The 21729-nt window shown below is 41.9% G+C and overlaps 1 protein-coding gene across 1 annotated transcript; it reads right to left on the bottom strand.

Moving 5' to 3' along the window:
* Positions 1–775: 775 nt before the first annotated feature.
* Positions 776–21466, bottom strand: PUS7L (pseudouridine synthase 7 like). The gene is made up of 9 exons (XM_065407379.1): positions 21442–21466; positions 15744–16655; positions 14728–14887; positions 10847–11042; positions 7717–7815; positions 5414–5495; positions 3177–3454; positions 1805–1858; positions 776–1117 (listed from the first exon to the last, which is right to left on the bottom strand). The coding sequence occupies exons 2-9, from the start codon at positions 16624–16626 to the stop codon at positions 788–790; spliced, it is 2082 nt and encodes a 693-aa protein (XP_065263451.1). The 5' UTR covers positions 16627–16655; positions 21442–21466; the 3' UTR covers positions 776–787.
* Positions 21467–21729: the final 263 nt, after the last annotated feature.

The following is a 21729-nucleotide window of genomic DNA, read 5'->3' on the forward strand; positions in this document are numbered from 1 at the left end:
GCCTGAAGTCAGTAAATAAAAACATTAACACTCTTCTGCAAGTGTATTAATGGCATGCTCACTCCTGGGTCTTGAATTACCCGTTTACATAGATTTTTATTTTGAGCCTGTTTTTTTTCTTCAATTCTTCAGTATAGGAATGACTGAAACGAGCATGCTGTGAGCTTGAAGAAGTGTCCTACAATCAGCAGGATGACTCAGCACTATTACTCACCTCACATATCCTTTTAGCTCTGGGTTCAAGTGCATAGTGAAAGCAGGTGAGGATGAATGGGCCTTAGAACTCAGCAAGGTTTCAACGGGCCTGGATGTTCACTATGATACGGCAGCTTTCCTAGTAGACAGATAGTACTAGATTGTAAACGCCTTGTGGCAGAAGCTGTCTTTGTATGTCAGGTACAGCAACAAATATATAACTAGCCCTTAATATGGTAATAGAAAAGGCAAGGAGGAAATAACCATTCACCATATTCCCCTTTCTCCAGAATTCCCCTTTGCACATGCGGTGTAAAGCTTGTGCAAATATCACTGGTTAAAAGCCAGACCTGCAGCTCTTGGCTTCTCTAAGTATGACATTATATATAGTTTAGTATTGTTTGGCTCCAATGTACTCAGGACTATAAATTTAGTTTTAAAAACAAAGTAATAAAACCCTAAGTTATTCATTAATTCTTTCTGAACTATGCTGTACATGATGAACAAGATTAGCTTTCCCTATTTTATAGGCAACATATGTAAAATACCTCCATGGATTATGTTACTCCTGTAACTTTTTATTATGAACATTCTAAAGGTCACATTTCATTATTTCCCTCAGACAAACAGTTGCATAACATGAAGGATCAAGGTCAAATGACAAAAGAAGAGATGCTTTAGATACATTTAGGTGACTGTCTTCTTCCGTTTTGATTCCCTTTTCATTGTCTTCTAAGAAATGATATGACAGATTGTGGATATATTTCAAAATGTGTCTGTAGCATCCAGGTGTGTTCAGCTGTAATGCAGACACCCTGAACCTGCACGTCTGCAGCCCATCCTTGGCAAGCCTTTCATGGTACCACTGCCCAACTTTATTATTGGGATACTTGATACTGTGTCCAACCATTGGAAGAACCACCTCAAGGGAAAAAATATAAATATGTGAGCCACAAATGTGTTTGAAACAAAACCGCCATTTTCCCCTTTAAAATTTAATTCCTTTATGTTTTAGGGCCTGATTCTGCAAAGAAGCCACCTTGCTTCCACACCATAAAAGCCCAAGCAAGGCTATGGAAGACAGTTATTTGAGGCTTAAACTGAAAGGCACAGAAGCCAGTCAAAATGCCAGTTCTCTAATAACAACTACAAACATACCAAACTGATTGTTTTCTGGATTGTTCTGAGATATAGAATTAGAGAATATGTTAATATTCTTTGTAAGTCTCCAAACCCTCGTATCTTCACTCTTTTCATACCCTGACCTTCAAATACTCTTCATGCTTCTCCTATCACGGGAGGATTGAAATAAAATGTTTCAAGAAAACTACAATTAGTAGTTTGCTAACACTCAATTGACAGTAACAGTGCACAAAAAAGCACATCCAACCAAGATAACATTGCCCTTATATTCAGTACACATGAGTGAAGACTTTCATCTCTGTGTTTGCTGAGAGTCCAGATTAATTTCTATGCCCATTTTCCATAAAGGTGCACTCTGAAGAGAAATAAAACTGCACCTGTAAATTAATCAGATCTATTTTTAAAATAAAACTCATCTTCATTAACTCATAAACCCCTAAAAACATGATTTTTCAAACAAACTTACTTGATGTATTGCATATTTGTTAGCTGACTCTTCTGGAGCAGTTACTATGTGAACCTGGTATAAAATGTTTTTAAAAAATTACATATAGCTTGACAAACAGTCGAAAAACTAGATTATGAACCAATCACATATTTGTATTAATCCCACCCTCTATTAAAATCAAGAATTCTAAGGCCATTTGACTACTCCACGGAGAAATTGTTTCACTCAACAAAAAATTAGAAGTGTTTAACACAAAGTAATCATTTTATTAGTACAAGGCCTTGCATTAAATATAAACTAAATAAAACTAACGTTAATTAGTTTTAATTAGTTAATGTTTAAAAGGGGACTGGATAAATTCATGGTGGCTAAGTCCATAAATGGCTATTAGCCAGGATGGGTAAGAATGGTGTCCCTAGCCTCTGTTCGTCAGAGGATGGAGATGGATGGCAGGAGAGAGATCACTTGATCATTGCCTGTTAGGTTCACTCCCTCTGGGGCACCTGGCATTGGCCACTGTCGGTAGACAGATACTGGGCTAGATGGACCTTTGGTCTGACCCAGTACGGCCTTTCTTATGTTCTTATGTTAATTACTGCTGATGTACGGACCTACCACTATAGTTCTAATATGCTTGCCCATCTCAAATTAATGGTGCCAATGTAATTTCATGCTAGAAGATTAATGCAGTAACATTCACATTTAGCATGAGAACCAGACTCCATTGTTTAATATTAAATTTGATAGCTCAGCTTTCCATTGAATTTGGTCTATTCAGTTTATTAAACTCACTCTTTTTTATAACATTTTGACAAAATCACAACGAGCACAGGAAGCTACTGTTTTAGAGCTCTGGAAGGTTATTTACAGTGACCTCTAAGCTGCTCTTGCTCACAGAAATATCTACAAGAAATTCACTCTTCCACTAAACAATTTGGGTGATATTCTGGCCATTGTGCTCACCATTACTATAGTGCAAAAATTCCACACTGGTGCTGATACATAGGGGAAAGATGGCTGCCTTTTAGGTCCTCCATGACCAGATCCACAGAAAGATGTAACAGAAAATAGCTTAGAGGAATCATGTATGTGTAACCATTCAGGCCAAGTCCAGGTCCCTACAAACACCTTCATGCATTCCTACTCTTGCCATGAATACCATGAACAGTCAGGACGGAAAATAGCTTTTATGGTGTACAGAGCATGTATGCCTACTTGTGGGGAGTTGAGGGAGGGCTAAGCCACTCCACATTAGCCAAAGGTAAGTAGTAAAAGTAGCATACGTGGGTTAGAATGTTTAACTAAACATAAAAAGCAGAACTCCTATATCTTAAGCTATTTAAGTGTGTTAAGCTAACTTTTACAAGAAATATTTTGTAAACTCACTCACTCTGTCATTCAGAGAATTTTCATCAACATTTTCTTCAGAGAGGACCAGATCACCCTCCACTACTTTTGAACCATAGGTCATAAACCTAAAAGATGCAGCTTCATTCCAAATTTTACTGCAATATGCATGAACGTAGAATATACGCATGGAATGAGGAATGCTGAGCCATCCTCGTATACAACCCTCATGGTTTACACCATAGCGATTCAAGGCACGAAGCAACATCTTCTCTCTTACTTTAAATTCGGGCAACATTGCCAAGGTTCCCTTTGCATCATCTGAAATAAACAGAAATAAACATTGGAACAACCATCTGCTTTTCAAACTTAGTCTGCTGGAAAGTGAAAAACTTAAATAAAAGGATAAATTAAATCAGATGAGGAAAAGGATGTCAGACTCATTTGTTTACACTGGTTTTTATTGTTTTGTTTATTATTCCCTGCCTTTAACTTCTCATGTCAGATAAATTCCATCTTATCTACCTTTTAACCTATGCTAATTAATTCCATTTTCTGTAATTTACATTAAAAATAAATTAAACTGGCTTTACTATGTTCATTACTTCAGTCCAAAGAGTTTCTAGTTCCTTAGAAATAAAAGCACATCACATCACTGCTAGCAGGGTGTTCTTACACCACGTAAGTAACACGTGAATGAGAAGTGCATTCCTATCAAAGAATATGAGATACTCAGACTTAGGCCTACATTGTCAGAAGATGGATCTCCTTTTGGAAGCACCCACAAAATCTACACCAGTAAGCACCAAGTCATTTAAGGGCACAAATTTTGTAGGAAAAAAATAATGTGCTTGTTTTATTTTGTAGGTGCAAACTGCACTTGACAACAGGGAGTCTGAGTCTCAACCTGGATAGAAACGTACCCCTTTGCGTTAATATTTCCTTCTTTCCTTTGTAATTTTATCCAGATTTTCTCTGATGAGAAGTCATTTGTGTAGCCTTTTATTTCTTGCTTTGGGAAAAGATAAGCATTTGTTTTCAGAGTTCACATCAATGCCTTTTCATGCATCATACAACAAGCTACAGTCCAGAAGGACTCAAAGGCTCTCTTCTGTGAAATGAAGCACATCTGTACCCCCTGAAGCCACATACCCTAGCTGTTCTGGCAATATTTACAGCGATAACCGTATTTACAGACATGGGAGATTTGGGGTCAAGAATGACTTCAAGATTTCTGACTCTGGGAGAAAAGTTAGGGACTGAAGAATGACAGCAGAAAGAGACGTGGCAAACGGGGCATTTTACTTAGAAGACAGGTATTAGTTTTTGAAAATATGTTTCAGTGAAGAATGGAACTCAAGATAGGAAGTAGGTAAGTCAGAGAGAGAGTGGAGGGAGATGCAGAGTTGAAAGTCAATTACACTGACGTAATGGCCAAAGCTGCAAACAAAGGCTGTGATTTTCAAAGGACCTAAGAGAGTTTGGAACCCAACTTTCATTCAGTTTCAATTGCAGTTGGGCTCCCAACTTTTGTACACTTCTTTGTAATTCCCAATCAAAGAGAATATGATAATTCAAAAGAAGAAGAGAGGTGGAGGACAAAAGAAGAACAGTCTTTAGGAACTTCTCATCTCTTTTCCACTATGTAGATATAAAGCCTCTACCAGAAATAAAGATTCTCCACTGCCCTGCACTTGGGAGATGGTAGCATTTTACACTCACTTGCAAGGTGTAAATAATTACACAGAGTGCAAGGTAGAGGAGAATCAGAACCCAGAAGATTCTGAGGCGCAAAATTCCAATGCTCTCAAGAAGCGTGGAGTGATTTATTGTATTGTGAGTTTACATAAAAGAATGAATCAGCTACTGGCAAAAGCAGAAATTGTATGAAAAAATATGACTATTAAGAATAATTTTAAGTGACAATAGAATTATTCAAAACTCATTAAATTTAAACTAATTGCTAAAACTCACTGTCTCTACAAGATACTTGTTGAAAATGTAAAGTAAAGAAAATATCTAAAAATAGCTTCAATGCAAAATGTATAGGGCCAAATCCTAGGGTCTTTGGTTGGCTTTTACTCAGTTCTTATTAAGTCAAGCTCCCAGAGCCTGATCCTTCTATCACTTCCACCAGTATAATTCCATTGACTTCAATGGAATTACTACTGATTGACACCAGAAGAACTGAGAGAAACTCAGGCAGTATGCAGCAAAACCCTCACCCCCCAAAACACATGTTCTGAATAACGACAAAAACATTTTAAATGTGGAACTTACCGCTTTGAAGAAAATATCTCTTTGCCTGGTTTACAGGATCATCTGTATCTTCTGGTGTGAAAAACAACTTCACAGCTTTTACCTTTAAAAAACAACACACATGAGGTTACTGTGTTTTAATGTAACTACCTATTTGATGAAAAAGACAACCATATGTCAGTTCCGTGGTAGGATACTATATAGCATCTCAAAACTCTGACCATTTCTTAAGCACAATGGCTCAAATTCTCTCCTCCGACAGAAGAAAGTCCTAAAATGTCACAAGTGTGAAATCAAGTGGCTACTGTATTCTCCCCTTGGAAGGGATGGGAACAGAGTTCAAAACTTCCAAAGGGGAAGTTAATGATGCAGGGAGTATTACTTTTTCTATAGGTTTCCAGCTGGAAATCTTCCAGGTTGCAACAGAAAAGCTTCAAAAACAGACTCCAACGAGAAACTGCTGAGCTGGAATTGATATGCAAACTAGATACAATCAACTTAGGCTTGAATAGGGACTGGGAATGGCTGAGCCATTACAAACATTGAATCTATCTCCCCTTGTAAGTATTCTCACACTTCTTATCAAACTGTCAGTACTGGACTATCTTGATTATCACTTCAAAAGTTTTTTTTTTCTCTTACTTAATTGGCCTCTCAGAGTTGGTAAGACAACTCCCACCTTTTCATGCTCTCTGTATGTGTATATATATCTCCTCAATATATGTTCCATTCTATGCATCCAAAGAAGTGGGCTGTAGCCCACGAAAGCTTATGCTCAAATAAATGTGTTAGTCTCTAAGGTGCCACAAGTACTCCTGTTCTTTTTGCGGATACAGACTAACACGGCTGCTACTCTGAAACAGGTTGCAAGGTGAGCATGCTGCCTAAAGCAGTAGCACTCTGGTTCTGCCTCGTGGCCCTCAAACAAAGCCCACAGTGGCCTAACCATACAATGTTCACATGGAGGGGCTTACACACCCTCACACAGAGGGGACAATGATATGCCTAGGCTGTGTCTACATGAAATTAGATGATACAGTGAGAGAAACACCTGAGCATGGTCTGTATTACAGCTTCCATTATTTCTACTACCAGTGGAACTATGTATTTTGCAAGCGTATATAAGACCCTAGTTGCTTTTCCCCTCACCTGTCAGTGTCAGGCCATTAGCACCCGTTTTCATGCTCATTTGTCCCCATCTACACCAGGCGGTGCAGCAGAGCAAGTGCCTCAGCATTTTAAAATATATAGAGTCATTTTTTATTAAATCAAATAATTTTACAATCAAAATGGTATCAGAACTAAGATAAGAGGTTTAACAACTACCAATCTGCAGCAAACTAGTAATGTTAATTTCTACCTTGCCAAAATTTTGCATAGAGTGCAAGTTATTTTGGTGGATAGCATCCAGTGGGATCTAAGGACTTGATTCTCTTTGCATGCAGGTGTAACTATATTGACTTCTATTAAGTTTCTCAGATTTGTATCAGTGTAAGTGAAGAGAAGAATCAGACCCTATATATCTAGTTCAACAATAACTTCTGATACCATGGACCTCATTCTCTACTGCCTCGTACCTTGTGCGATAATTTACCTGTGCAAACTGTCACACAAGTTACATGACAGTGGAGAATCAGGACCTATGTCTCATGAAATATTATCTGAGAAATTAATTCAAATTGGCTTGCAAAGAACAACTTATGTGGAAAGAAGACTGGCTGAGGGATGGTAACCAAGGGATAATGAGAAGCAATAACATATTGAGAAATGCAGATACATCTACTGTGATCTTAAAGGGTTTGGGTTTTAGATCTGGTCTTATTTAATATTCTTGCAAAATTTTAAGAAAAAAAATCTCTCCCAGTGTACTCAGTCCAACAGTCTGAATATTCACAAGTTAAAGAGCACTTGTCATCATGAACAAACTGGAAAAAGGAGCTTTTGATTTAAATTGTTCTGAGCCTAGTACTAAAAGCAGATGTCTTTATGTAAAATTATATTATATATGACAATTGCAGTGTGACAGACCCACAAAAACACTGAAAACTACTTTCCACTCTATTTAAAATAAATAATGTTTAAGCTTTATGTTAAAATTAAACATTTTGTTTAAATGTTAAAACATCCATGATTGTGACACAACATTGTTAATTCATGGTGGGAGTTGGTTCTGCAGTCTCCTCCAACAACACTCACACTACTACTGTCACACATGGAGATCACCGTTCAATAGGATGGTAACCTCCAATGCTTGACTCAGACATGCCAACTGTAGCCATGGAAAAGAAGTAGACTAGTCATTTGGATTATGAGGTGAATTATACCATTTCTTCATTCAGCAAAGCCAGTCCAATTTGATCTGTCTGAACATTCTGACCATGCCCAAATCGCTGAGGTCCATAGTAGTTTACAAAACCATTTGTCTACAATCAAAAATAAATGAACTGGTTAAAACATGAAAATATTAAATATTCATTAAAACAGTAAGGGGCACATTTTTAAAGGTATTCAGGTATTGCTCTGCTTAGCGTTGGGAGAACTAAGTAACTTAGACAGCTAAGTCCCATTTGCACTTGCCATTTAAAAGCGTAAAAAGTCCCTTTTTTGCACTAAAACCGCGGGAGCGTCTACACTTGTTAATGCCTTTTTTGTGGTGAAACTCAGAAGTTTCACCGCAAAACGAAAGCCACCTTCACGAGAGGCATACAGCTCTTACTGCTGTTCTTTTTGCGCTGTTGTGAAAGTGAAGACAGGTTCTACCTGTGTAAACAGCTTTTGGCCTCTGGAGGCTATCCCACAGTTCCAAAAGTGACCACTCTGGCCAGCTGCTCTGATGCCAGGTAAAGGGACATCCACACCTCCCATTGTAAGCCCCTGGAAGTTTGAAACTCCCTTTCCCTTTGCTTGTAGATGTGGCGGGGAAAGCAGCCAGACAGCAGGGGGTTTTAAAAAAAAATGCCATGAAAGAAACAAGGAAGTAATGGGGCTGCTGGGACATGAAGCAGTGCATCACGGGGCAGAGACCCAGAATGCCTTCCGCTCACCCCCCCCTTCCCACAAGACCTATCGAGAGTGCTGCACTGTGGGATAGCTGCCCTACAGCGCTGCTCTCATCCGCGATGGAAGTGCTGCTAGTGTAAACACTCTCTGACACCTGAGGAATTAAGTGAGTACACAAACCAGCGTTTTTCTTTCACTAGTTCCCTATCACCGGTGAAACGTACAGTGCAAAAACTCTGCAAGTGTAGACATACCCTAAGTTCCACTGACTTTCAATGAGAGGCTGCCAAGGCACAGATCCTCAAAGGATTTCAATGGGAATTAAGCACTGAAATACTGTTGAGGATCTGGGCCTTAGGCCTTGCAATGGTGAGCAGAGCAATGCCTGAATATCTTTAAAAATCTGGGCCTAAATATGGCAAATGTAAATTTCGTTTCAACTCTTAATCAGATCATTATTACAATCAGAACGTATACTAAAATGACGAGTTTACACTTATCAGTATACAGCAATTTATAAACGTTCATGAAATAAACTTAATTACACCCCTTTAAGTATCCCCATTTTACAGCTGAGAAAACTGAATCAGAGAGAGATTAAAGGGCCCACTTTTTAGAAGTGTTGAACATCACAGCTCCAAATGATATCAATGGCAACTTTAACGGCTCAGTACCTTTGAAAATCAGGAGCTTAATGACCTGCCTAACCAAAGACACACAGAATGTAGCCAGGAAGAAAACCCAGATCTCCTGAGTCCCACGCCTCCGTTTTAACCATAAGGCTCCATCCTTCCTCTCATGCAAGCTGAATAAATAAGCATGAAATCAAATCAAACCAGAATCTTTCTCCATATATATGTAGAATCACTTCACGATGAATCCTACTAAAGATCACATCAAAGAGTTGAGTATTTTCCATGAGCAACTCCAGAAATATTTATTCAAAGTTCTCACTGAAGTCAACGGGAGTTTTGTCTTAGTAAGAACTGTGTACAAAACCAAGCAATGGCCTCATCAAAACAAACATACAAATAATAATTGATACTGGGCATTTTTTAAACACTCATATTATTTCACAGGACGACTCCACCTGCAAAACTATTACTATAGTAAAGCCCAAGAGCAACTACATTACTGATGAGTGAGGATCAGAATTTCTTAGTGTTTTTCTGGCCACTACCTGTGTTAGTAAAATGGAGACAGTGAGGTCACGATCACGTGACCCAATGAGGGTTAATTTTCTGGAAACCAATAAATACACATAGAGCAAGGTGAATGTGAAATAATTTAAGGGCATTTACCTTTCAAAAATATATAACTGGAGAAGCTACACAGGTGTAACCTTACTTAGGATGCATATACCAATGTGTGTAATTAAGAGATAAAATCCTTAAGCTGGACTAAATGGAACAAGTCTTTTCATGGTCTGGCATTAGGTTAAGTCTAATAAAACAGGACCAAATACAGGCCATGTTCATTTTTCAGGAAGAGTCGCACCTCCTCCCCAAAAAATACCTCAGTTGATCATCTTCTCCTGTACACTGTGAAGTCAAAAGAAGGAAGGGCACAGAAAAGAAAATTAAAGCAACAACTGAACATTTCTTTTGTTTGTGAAAAATAACTTCCAATAATTTTCCTCAGTGTAATTACTCTTTTGAGACAGGGTGTTTCTCAATTTGGTCTTTAATTCCTGGTTTAATCATCTTGCAAAAAATTGGCACTATGGCCATTATTTAGCAAGACTGAGGGATGGGGGAAAAAATGAATGTAAAATAAAACACTTCTAAATAAGCTAATAGGTCTTCCCTTTTCCTGACCTTCTACTTTTCCGAGGAACTTAGAGCTCCTGGTCAGTGGCTTTTTCAGTGACTCAGGAAAGCATCTACAAAGGGCTCCATCAATTTTTTATCACTTTCTTCTTCTGCTGCTGGTATTTTTTTACAGTTATTTATCCCATCCCATTCCCATGAAAAGTCTCTGCATTTTTGCTAATGCAGCCAAAGTCTATAATTGGTTGGCAGGTATTAATCTACCTTTTCTTCCTGTCAGAAGTCAAGAGCATCACCTTTCTGAAGATACAAATTTTCTCCATCAGGGCCAGCCTTAGGCCTCAGCAGCTCTGGTTCATACAGATACCCTGTATCTGTTAAATTCCTCATCTGTTGTCCTGTACTACTCTGGGACCAGAAAGCAGTGGCACAGAATGAACTCACTAACTGTCCTCCCTTTTTGGCAAGTTGCTCTGTTCCTGGTTTGTTGAGCCACAGAGACTAATCATCAAAGGACACATAGCTTCTAAATTTTAGAACAAGTGAAATGTTGCCAGAGCTGAGTGGAGATTGCGGGTAAGAGGTAGCATGAGAGAACCATCTTGTTCTAAAAAAGCAGCGTGATAATTTTGATGAGGTAAAAATATTTCCTTGTTGAAAATGAAATCATGGCATCTCTTTTTACCTTAACATTCTCAAATGCTTCAGATATTCTCTCTTTCAGATCTGCAGAAGAGTCATTGCTCTGATGTTTTAGTTCTCTCACAATTATATCAAAGTGGTTCCCCTTCAGCTGACCGAGTCTAAGGTGCTGGCACACTGAATGGATATTATACACTTTCATTCCTTTTTTTTCAATTGTGCTTCCAATTTCTTTCAACCTACACAAATGATAAATTGGGAGTTTATGAAGAACTGTTGATAAGACATTCCAACTGGGGAAAAAAAAGTTTCCTTCACAAATGCTTTGTTTGCCTCAGCACTAATTACGTGTAAAACTGATTCAAAAATACTTGTCATTCAAAGGTTTTCCCTTTGTCTTACTTGAAATAAGTCACAGTCGTGCTTACTGACTGAGCATTTAAAATAATTTGTGATCTAGAAATTAACCTCTTATCAAATGATGCTAACAAGTTAATACAATTAGTTTAATGGAAGGTTTTAACAGTCTATAAGTGAAAAATTATCAGGTGGATTTAATGTTATATAGGGGTTTTCAAATTTTTCATAATATGGACCATGTTTTAATAAAGAGATTGTCTGATGGACTACCTCCCTCCAATTCATGATCACATGAACCATCTTCCCTCCTATTTGTGATTGAATGACATCTTTCTGGTGACTAGAGCAGTTGCTTTCATGGGAAAAGCCATAACTCCCCCCCCCACACACACACTATTACTAAAATTAAGTAGTATTTATAGTTTCTTTAATGAAGTTTAGTAACTGGAAACAAGGAGAAGTAGCCAGCATCATGTGACCAAACAAAACTCTGCAGACCATCAGTAAATGCTCCCTGGTGGTCAACAGATCACAGTCTGAGAACTACTGCTCTCATTACAGAAAAAGGTACAAGAAACAAAGAAAAAAGAAAAAGTTCACAAATGTGTTGCAGATAGACAATTTCTCCTTATACATTTTAAATTTATAATCTTATTGTACTTCGCATTTTGGAAATATGGAGGTAAGTAAGAAACAATTTGCCAAAATTAGGACAAAAGTAAATTCTAAATAATGTACAAATAGCACTATTAAATAATGTTTTCCTTTGTTTGGTTTTGTCACGCTCTCTAGGTAAATGATATGAGTGAGTATATTCAGTTCTGTTAGCTCTATAGTAAACATATCCAGGATCAAGCCCTTAATAATCTATCTCCCGTATTTACCTTTTTGCAGTCAATTTTCTTGTGGTCTTAGTCCTGAGCCACAAGGAAATTGGCTTTGCAATAAGGGAACTTTAAATACAGATTATTAAGGGCCTACCAACTGCAGTATTTATCCATAGTAAAATTCTGCTTCAATTGGTCTTAAAAGCTAACAATAAATAATAAATTAGCAAGGGGGGAGGGATAGCTCAGTGGTTTGCGCACTGGCCTGCTAAACCCAGGGTTGTGAGTTCAATCCTTGAGGGGGGCCACTTAGGGATCTGGAGCAAAATTGGTCCTGCTAGTAAAGGCAGGGGGCTGGACTTGATGACCTTTTGAGGTCCCTTCCAACTCTATGAGATAGGTAAAATTTTGCATTGATATTTAAATCTATAAGCACATATGCATAAACAGTACCAGCTTGCCATCTCTGGAAAAATCTACATTTCCCAATATACTAAAGTAGATTATAAAAATGTTACTCAAAATTCAATTTCAATCCTGCCGCTCATATACACACACAACTTCTCTTGACTTGAAGGAGTGTAAAGGAACTGAAAGATTAAGAAGCTATATATAAAAGCCAAATATTTGAACTGTCAGTTGTGTTTCCAATTACAAGCATGTGCATGCGTACCCAAGGAGAGAATCAATACTCTGAGTTTGCTTTTATAAGGCTGACCAGAAGAGAGTAATTGTGTTTTAGACAATGCTATAGTACAGCTTTTATTCTTGATGAACAACAGATTTTAAGGAATCAGAACAATGAGAATGAGAAATAAAAATTCAGTACAGTCAACCTTGAGAATGCTTCTAAGATATTCAAGTTACTCCATTTTGGTGAATGTCCAATGAAGGCTATAAACACAAATCAAGCAAATGTGTTTTTAAATATTTCTGAAGTATCAAATAAATATTTTGAATACAAGGATGATCATTTTCAATTGAGCTGCAATTAAAAATTAGCTAATATTTGAATTAATGACGTAGATGACAATCCTACATAAGCTTATTACCGAGTGCAAAGTTTACGGCTGAAGTCCCACCGGTGCTATTTATGATAGTAAGCCATACATTTGGTTGTAATTATTTGCAGGATCGAACTAAAACCACAAAGAAGGGATGTTCTTGTGGTACCAAAGGAATTTCACAATCCCTGGTGTTCCAAGTATTTATTCAGCAACTAGCTCCTGAAGTTTAAGTTTCCCACAAAGTTTCAAGATAGATGTATCATTAAAGCGATATTTTAATTTCAGATTTCTGTTATTAGGGAAGGTCAAGCTACACAAAAGACCAATCTTTTTTTCTCTCTTTTAAAGGTAAAATATTTCTTTCTTTAAAAAAAGAAAAACAAGGTTCCTCTTTGGCTTCCCCTTTCTTACTTGTGACAGAAGAAGATTTTGCCCCGTTTATGACACCACAGAGGAATCTGAATGCAGTAGCCACAGCACTGTAAATAGCAAAATCCCATTGCAGTGGGTTCTGCTCATCAAAGGGCAAAAAGGGCTAGAAGGGAAAACCTGTCATCCTCCTCCCTAATAGGCTATCTTACCTCAACATATTAAACCCAGGCCTAGATGTGAAGGGAGACTGTTGGAGTCAGAATCATGGTTCCCCTCTTATGAGCTCTCTCCTATTCTATGGCTGTCAAGATAATAATAATAAAATAGCTATTGAATAGTGCTTTAATAAGTAGTTTTGTACCACAACAAAATTTGTCCACTTTTAATAATGTGAGATACTGAGTTTGGAACAGAAGCTCATTTATCGCCTTTATTTATTAATGCAACCCTTAAATTTCTGGGGGACTAAAGCTACCTCAAGCCTTCCGTTGTCTATGCCCACACTCATGGGAAAGAACCTGCTGTTTCACAGACGACGTAATACTGGAGAGAACCCTTACAGAGAAAAACTATCACTATTGTTGGTGTTGTGGGGCATCCACCCACATGCCTTCCCCTCTCCTGATCCAACAAGTGCTGATGTGTCATTCATACTCTCTGAGGAGAAAGGGCTGTACGACACAGTCACCTTTTCGGGTGACATGCAGCTTCTACTCTTCATTTCCCAAGGTTACAAGGGGTGGCACATCAGTGACCATGGCTCTTTTCTCCATGCTGGGTTACAGTAGCAGTTCCTTTTCTTCACTTCACTTAGAGAGGGACTAAGAGTTTGGGATAGAGAGGGTTGATGGCAAGTCGCACCCTCTCCATCCACATATTTACAACAGGCAAGTACTGTGCTGCCCTGAAAGACAATGCCAGGAAGTAGAGGAGAGAGCAACTTGACCTGGTTCTCCTGTGCTGGGTGATGGTATGTCCCTAGGGAAGACACCCCTTTGTCCCCCAGGGCAACTTCTTCTGATGACACAAGAAGTAGATTTTGATATTCAGTGTGTCCCAGATGCTGCACCCTGATTAGTTCACTAGATCATTGGAAAGGACAGGGACAGCTCTCCGCAACAAGCAAGAATAAGAAAATATATACTTTCCCCCCCCTTAAAATCCAAGGCTAATCCAGTGTCTAACCTGATATTCCCTAGTAACAAAAGCATTAAGTCACAAAATAACTGCTCTAAGCAGTCTCAAACATAGGAGGAGATGGCCCAATATAATAAGATTGATATTAAAAGGTGCTTTCACATTTATTAACCTATTCCAATGATGAAATTGCTCTATGCGAGGAACCAAGTTTTTAGTACCTCTCAGGAGTCACTTTTTTCACAACCATAGCTTGGTAGGTGATGGCCTTTTTGTCTTTGATGCCTGTGTAACTGAAGTCTGAAGGAAGCACACCAAGTTCAGAAGACAAATAGCTAATTGCTTCTAGTGTTTCCAGATTTTCTTTTCGAAGGGTAAAACCTGCAACGAATATCTCAAAATTATTAGAAATCCACCATTCCAAATTCTATTGGGAACTCTGTCATCACAAATGGGCTAGCAGCTATTCTTTAACATTAGAACAGGACAGGATTTGGTAAGAACACAGAATCAATTGTTCACAAAACTAAACTATTGGTAGAGGGGGAAAAAAATTTGTATTGAAGAGAAAGATATAGATGACAACTGATGCTCAAACTACAGCTAATAGAAACCATAGTCAGCCATAAAAGCAACAGAATTTTCAATGCTCAGAAGATGCAATCTCTTCAACTTCATATAAAAACAATCAAACAAAGCAATTTAAAAAAAAAAAAAAGACATACTGAACGTTTCTAAGACGGTCTGTGGATTTAAAGTTGGGCCTACAAACAACTCTTCTAACAGGAACATCATTCTGCATATCAAAAAGTAATGGTTTTAAAAAATGAAATCAGAAATCAAATCTGGTCTTATTATAAAACTGTGAGCAATAACCTTTCCAATTAATGGTGGAGCTTTAACATCTAAAAGCTTAGGAACACGTAACAGAACATCCAGAATTCTTCAACTTATTTTAAAATAAGAAACTATAATGCATGCAATTTACACAGGGAAAGAGGTTGCATTGAGTGTATTTCAGCCATTTCCACTGCACTATTTATTTAATTCACTGTGGTAACTGGATTCATTTCTCACACCAATTTTACAGTAATTTAACTCCACTGACCTCAGTAGAATTATTCCTGATTTATGCCTGTGTAAATGAGAAGAGAATCAGACTCTCTGTACTCCTTTAAAAAACAATTATTATAAAACAATTAACCAAGGAAACTATAAAACATTATTAAATATTTACCTGTATAAACATCTTGTTTTTCCTGGCAATCAGCAGCCGGCCTTTTCCTTGACCAACTCTTCTCCCGAAACCTTACTATTATTGCTACATTTTGCTGACCATTAAAGTCTGTCATAGAAAAAGACTTTGTTTCTACAAGTTTTCCAAACTTCTGACTGACAAAATGGTGGACTGCCTTTCTGTGCTCCTTATTCCCATCAGGCTTAAAAGAAAATTTAGAGTTTTCCAGTTTTGCATCTAAAAATTTAAAAAAATCAAATGCTTCCTCCTCAGACACTAGTTGACAGAGCTGTTTGTAATCAGTGTTTGCTTTGACAATAATTTCATTACTCTTTGTAACAGTAATTAAGAAAGGAAACTTCTGTCTAATGGCGCTGTGTAAATCAGCTCGATTCCTCTTGTCAAGGACTGGCCCCAGTGAGAACTCAGCAGGATGAGTGGCTGGATCATGTTCTGAGTCCCACCCATCTTTTATGTTACAAGCAAACTGATTCAACAGTTCATTCACAGACTCATCTAACAAGGAGTCCAATGTACCTGCTTCATGGCGCCCACCTTCAGGCGCAGCTCCAGCCATGTGCTCTGTGCTGCCTTTGGCTAGCGACAGGCCATTTTCTGGAGCATGACTGGGGTTGTCGAATGGGCCTAGCACCTCTTCTCTGTGCAGCTCCGGAGGCTCTGGCCAGGGCCTGCGGGGGCTCTGTGGGCAGCAGCTGTTTGGGGCTGCAGGCGTGTCACCAAATGCACGAAGAGTCTCGGCTGTGCTCTCACTAAGCAGCCACCCGAGGGTATCAATTTCTGTCACGATGAAGTCACTGGCAGAGGTTTTTACGCTACCCTGGAAGCCGGTGTGATTGCTCCGCATGCTCAGCACACCCGACATGGTGCCAGCCCTGCCCTGAGGCCACACACCTGTGAGAGAGAGTGCACCAGTCATCACACAGCGGCCAGGAGACCCCCACTTTTCCCAGGGGTCATTGCAGCTTACCAGCTACTAGCGGGGCCTCCTGAAAACAAACATTAACACAAGGGGTACCGCTTCCCATCACGTGGGGGCAGCAGTCAGCGACCCTGGCCCCACCGCTTGCCCTGTGAGTGAGGGGCAGCAGGAACCAACAAAACCACTTCTCCCCCGGCCCTGTGCACGTGAGGGGCAGGAGCCATGAACCTGTCCTCAACCCCTGCCCTGTGTGGACAGGAGCCAGCGAACCCACCCCCTGCACTGTGTACATGGGGGGCAGGAGTCAGCGAACCCAGCCCCACCCTTGCCCTGTGTGTGTGTGTGGGCGGGGGTGGAGGGGGGCAGCAGTCATAGCACAGTGCAGGGCCTGGACAGGGGACCATGAGGGAGGGGCTGCTCCCGCCGGCCCAGGGAGCAAGAGGTTGCCAGCTCTTGCTCACAAGGGGCACGGCCACCATCAGCCCGGTGGCAGTGCCCACTGGTTCAGGGCGGGCCTTGGGCGGTGTCTCAGCCCCCAGTGACAGGCACTGGCCACACCACACTCACTTGCCCAGCGGGGGTGGGGTGGGGGGAGTTACTTCGCGACATGCATGAAGCTCCTCTGTGCCATCCTGTCGTCAGAGGGGTGTGGGCAGTGTGACAGGTAACAGAGAGAGGCGAACAGGCCCGGACAGTGGGGCCGCCTGCCCCAGGCAAGTAATCCCAGCAGGGCAGGTTCTGCTGGGAGCCAGACCCAGCTCTGGAGAAACCCTGACTCAGGCTCTGCAGTGAGAGCCGGCCCCTCCCGCTGGCCTGGAGCGAGCCACGTAGGATTCATGTCTTGCGCTGAATGGCAGCGTGCTTGGTGCTGCAGAGCCATATCTAGTCATTTTAGTGCCCAGGGCGAGCAAATATATTTGCACCCCATACTGTTTTTTTTCATCATTTTTCTCCCCAAGAGGTTTGCGCCCTGGGCGGCTCCCCTGCTTGCCCCACCCTGGTTTCGGCCCTGTAACTCTGCCACTTGCATCCTTTGTGATCTTGGGCAGATCATATGTTTTGGTGCCTCAGTTTTCCCTTATAAGAAAGATACTCTACAGAGGGATGGTGGGAGGCATAATTCACTGGTAAAATGAAAAGCATTGTAAGAGTGCAAACTAGAGTAGTTCATCTCTCCAGAATGTGTACATGGGGGAAAAGGAACCCTTTCCCCGTAAACCAGAGATCACAAGTTAGGAGCCCTCACAGAAAGCAATTTTGCAGTGCTCTGCAGTCATGATCTCTAAGGCTAGAGTTTACAATGGAGTCACTACAGCATTTGGGACCAGAGCTGTAGTGTCTATTTTATAAAGATTTCAAATATGCCTTTCTGAAACTTAATCCTCTAAACCACTAAAACCCATGTCCACGTGTGGCTTCCAGAGAGAGAATCCTGCCTGCTAACATATGCCCCAGTGAATGGAATCCACCACTGTAGCTGGAACTCCAGCTGGACCCCCCCCCCCACTCGGTCAGTAATCTGTCTCTCCCACCCAGGGCCAGCTCCAGGTACAGCTTGTCAAGCAGGTGCTTGGGGTGGCCACTCCGGAGAGGGGCGGCACGTCCAGCTATTCGGCGGCAATTTGGCGGGCAGTCCCTCACTCCGGCTCGGAGTGAAGGACCTCCCGCTGAATTGCTGCCGCAGATCGCGACTTTTTTTTTTTTTTTTTGGCTGCTTGGGGCGGCCAAAACCCTGGAGCCGGCCCTGCTCCCACCCTAGCCCATAGGAGCTGTGCTAAACAGCTCTCTTCTGGGAGGCATTCCCACACTCATGTCCAACAGGCATAAAAGCCTCTTCCATCATGCAAAATCAAATCAGTGTTTTGCTTCCAGCAAAGAAAGTGCAAGTTTTATGGTGAAAGCAATTTCCCTGCCTCCTGATTAATAACAACAAACCAAGGCCCATGGGCTGGGGAAGAGAAGAGAGCTTAATTGACTCTGAGTTTTGAAATGGGGTCTTAATGTCTAGATTCAAATTAGCCAGAATCACCTTTTCATCTGGGGAATTGAAATGAAATGTGATTCTCTACAGCAGGCCTTGGCTAGTCCAGGACTAGTAGTCCAGCTCCCACCACACACACAGCCCTTTTAAAACATGTGTCAGATAAAGTAGGTATCTTCCTCTTTCACATGCTTCATTATTTTCCTCATTGTATTGTCTGAAGTACAGATTTTAACACCTCTCCCCCCCCCACACACTTATCTAAGCCCCCTGTGTTCTACCTGCAAATCAAGAGGATGAGGAGATCTGGGGGGAAAGGAAAACAAAAAGAAATGGCTTTGGACTGTTTCATTTTTCCAGTGAAATAATAAAGCCAAAGCAAACTAACAGTCTAAAAGTGTCAAAAAGGCAAGACGTGATTCTCCATCAGCAAAGGCACAGGGCCTGTGGGATAGAAAGTGCAAGTGGAAAAAGTGACATCCAAATAACAGTAAGCAATTAATACCTGGCATTTCCCACGGCAGAATTCTGCAGTAATGGTGCAAATCACAGCAAGAGCACTGATAGTAACTAGGGACTGGGCTGGGCCCAAGTCTGGGAATCAGATCTGCTTCCCAGTCCTAATCACTGCAGCAAGGCACTCTGCCTGGTCAATTTCTCCATCTACAAATTGAGATAATGGTGCTACTCCCTTTTTGTGAATTACTTTGGGTGGGATCCACAAAGGGACTTAGGTGTTGCAATGCTGAGTGTCACAGCACCTAGAAAAGGACAGGAACACACCATGATCCACAAAGCTCAGTTGGCTCCCTGTACAATGCATAGGGAGAGATAAGTGGCTAAGAATGCCATCCACAAAAGACAGCAACCCTCGGATGCAGCGCATCCAGCCCCATGAACTTGTGCTCGTCCAGCTTTTCTAAATAGTCCTGAACCACTTCTTTCTCCACAGAGGGCTGGTCACCTCCTCCTTATACTGTGCTGCCCAGTGCAGTAGTCTGGGAGCTGACCTTGTTCGTGAAGACAGAGGCAAAAAAAGCATTGAGTACATTAGCTTTTTCCACATCCTCTGTCACTAGGTTGCCTCCCCCATTCAGTAAGGGGCCCACACTTTCCTTGACCTTCTTCTTGTTGCTAACATACCTGAAGAAACCCTTCTTATTACTCTTAACATCCCTTGCTAGCTGCAACTCCAAGTGTGACTCGCCTTCCTGATTTCGCTCCTGCATGCCTGAGCAATATTTTTATACTCCTCCCTGGTCATTTGTCCAATCTTCCACTTCTTGTAAGCTTCTTTTTTGTGTTTAAGATCAGCAAGGATTTCACTGTTAAGCCAAGCTGGTCGCCTGACATATTTGCTATTCTTTCTACACATCGGGATGGTTTGTTCCTGCAACCTCAATAAGGATTCTTTAAAATACAGCCAGCTCTTCTGGACTCCTTTCCCCCTCATGTCATTCTCTCCGGGGATCCTGCCCATCAGTTCCCTGAGGGAGTCAAAGTCTGCTTTTCTGAAGTCCAGGGTCCATATTCTGCTGCTCTCCTTTCTTCCTTGGGTCAGGATACTGAACTTGACCATCTCATGGTCACTGCCTCCCAGGTTCCCATCCACTTTTGCTTCCCCTACTAATTCTTCCCTGTTTGTGAGCAGCAGGTCAAGAAGAGCTCTGCTCCTAGTTGGTTCCTCCAGCACTTGCACCAGGAAATTGTCCCCAACACTTTCCAAAAACTTCCTGGATTGTCTATGCACCACTGTATTGCTTTCCCAGCAGATATAGGGGTGACTGAAGTCCCCCATGAGAACCAGGGCCTGCAATCTAGTAACTTCTGTTAGTTGCCGGAAGAAAGCCTCGTCCACCTCATCCCCCTTGGGCTTAAACTCTCTGTGCCTCAGTTTTCTCATATGTAATTACACTTATGCATTTTTGTAAAGTGCTTTGAGATCTTTCAGTGAAACATGTGATATAGCTGAGTATTTACAGGTAGATAAATACAGGAGCGCTGCCCTGAGGAGCTTACAAAATCAATCTAAATCAGAAGCACAGTAAAGATAGGAATGGGGGATGGCCTAGGAAAGAGCAGCACAGCAAGAGGCTGACACAGAACAAACCAGGATTGTTGCATTTACTCCTTGCTTATTACATCTGCTGCACTAGATTTCTGTTAGGCTGGGTGTGCTTAACAGGTTAATTCACAACAGCCCTGCACCTGTCCAAAGAAAGAGCCTTTTTACTGGGGTGTCTCTGGGCGGCATTTTCCTTTGACAAATAAACAGCCCTGCGCTGATCAAAATGTTACATAGAAATCCGCAGACTCTGGTGCTTTCACAACCAAGCCATCAATACAGGCAGCTTTTAACCTCACTTGAGACCATGCAGGTATCAGTCCCGCGCCCCCCTTCTCCCCAACTCCCTCCGCGCGCGCGCACCCCCCACCCTCTTTGTCCGCGCCCCCTTCTCCCCAACCCCCACCGCGCCCCATCTCCCCCACCCTTCTTCCTTAGCCCCCTCGCGCCCCCGTCTCCCCTAACCCCCACCGCGCCCCATCTCCCCCACCCTTCTTCCTTAGCCCCCTCGCGCCCCCGTCTCCCCTAACCCCGCCCGCGCCCCATCTCCCCCACCCTTCTTCCTTAGCCCCCTCGCGCCCCCGTCTCCCCTAACCCCCACCGCGCCGCATCTCCCCCACCCTTCTTCCTTAGCCCCCGCCTGCGCCCTCTTCTCCCCCCCCCTCGGTGCCCCCCACCTCCCACGCACTTGGTGCAGCAACTTCCTACCTACCTCCGGCGCGCGGCCCTTCCGCCTTCCCACCAGCCGGGGCACTCAGAGCTCTGCCGCTGCGGTCCTAGCGCCGGGTGAGCCTGCTCCGCCCGGGACACTGGGCCCGCAACGCTGCGGAGGGGGCACGAGCGCCCTGGGCTACGGCCGGACGCTGCTGGGCCCGATCCTGCGGGAGGGGGGCTGATGCCACTGGGCCCGATCCTGCACCGCCCCATTTGTGCGCCCCCGGCGGCTCTGAGGCTGGGCGGCTGCCCCGCTCGCCCCGCCCTAGTTGCGGCGCTGTACAAG

This window comes from Emys orbicularis, chromosome 1 (genome assembly GCF_028017835.1).
Source record: "Emys orbicularis isolate rEmyOrb1 chromosome 1, rEmyOrb1.hap1, whole genome shotgun sequence".
NCBI classification, from domain to species: domain Eukaryota; kingdom Metazoa; phylum Chordata; order Testudines; family Emydidae; genus Emys; species Emys orbicularis.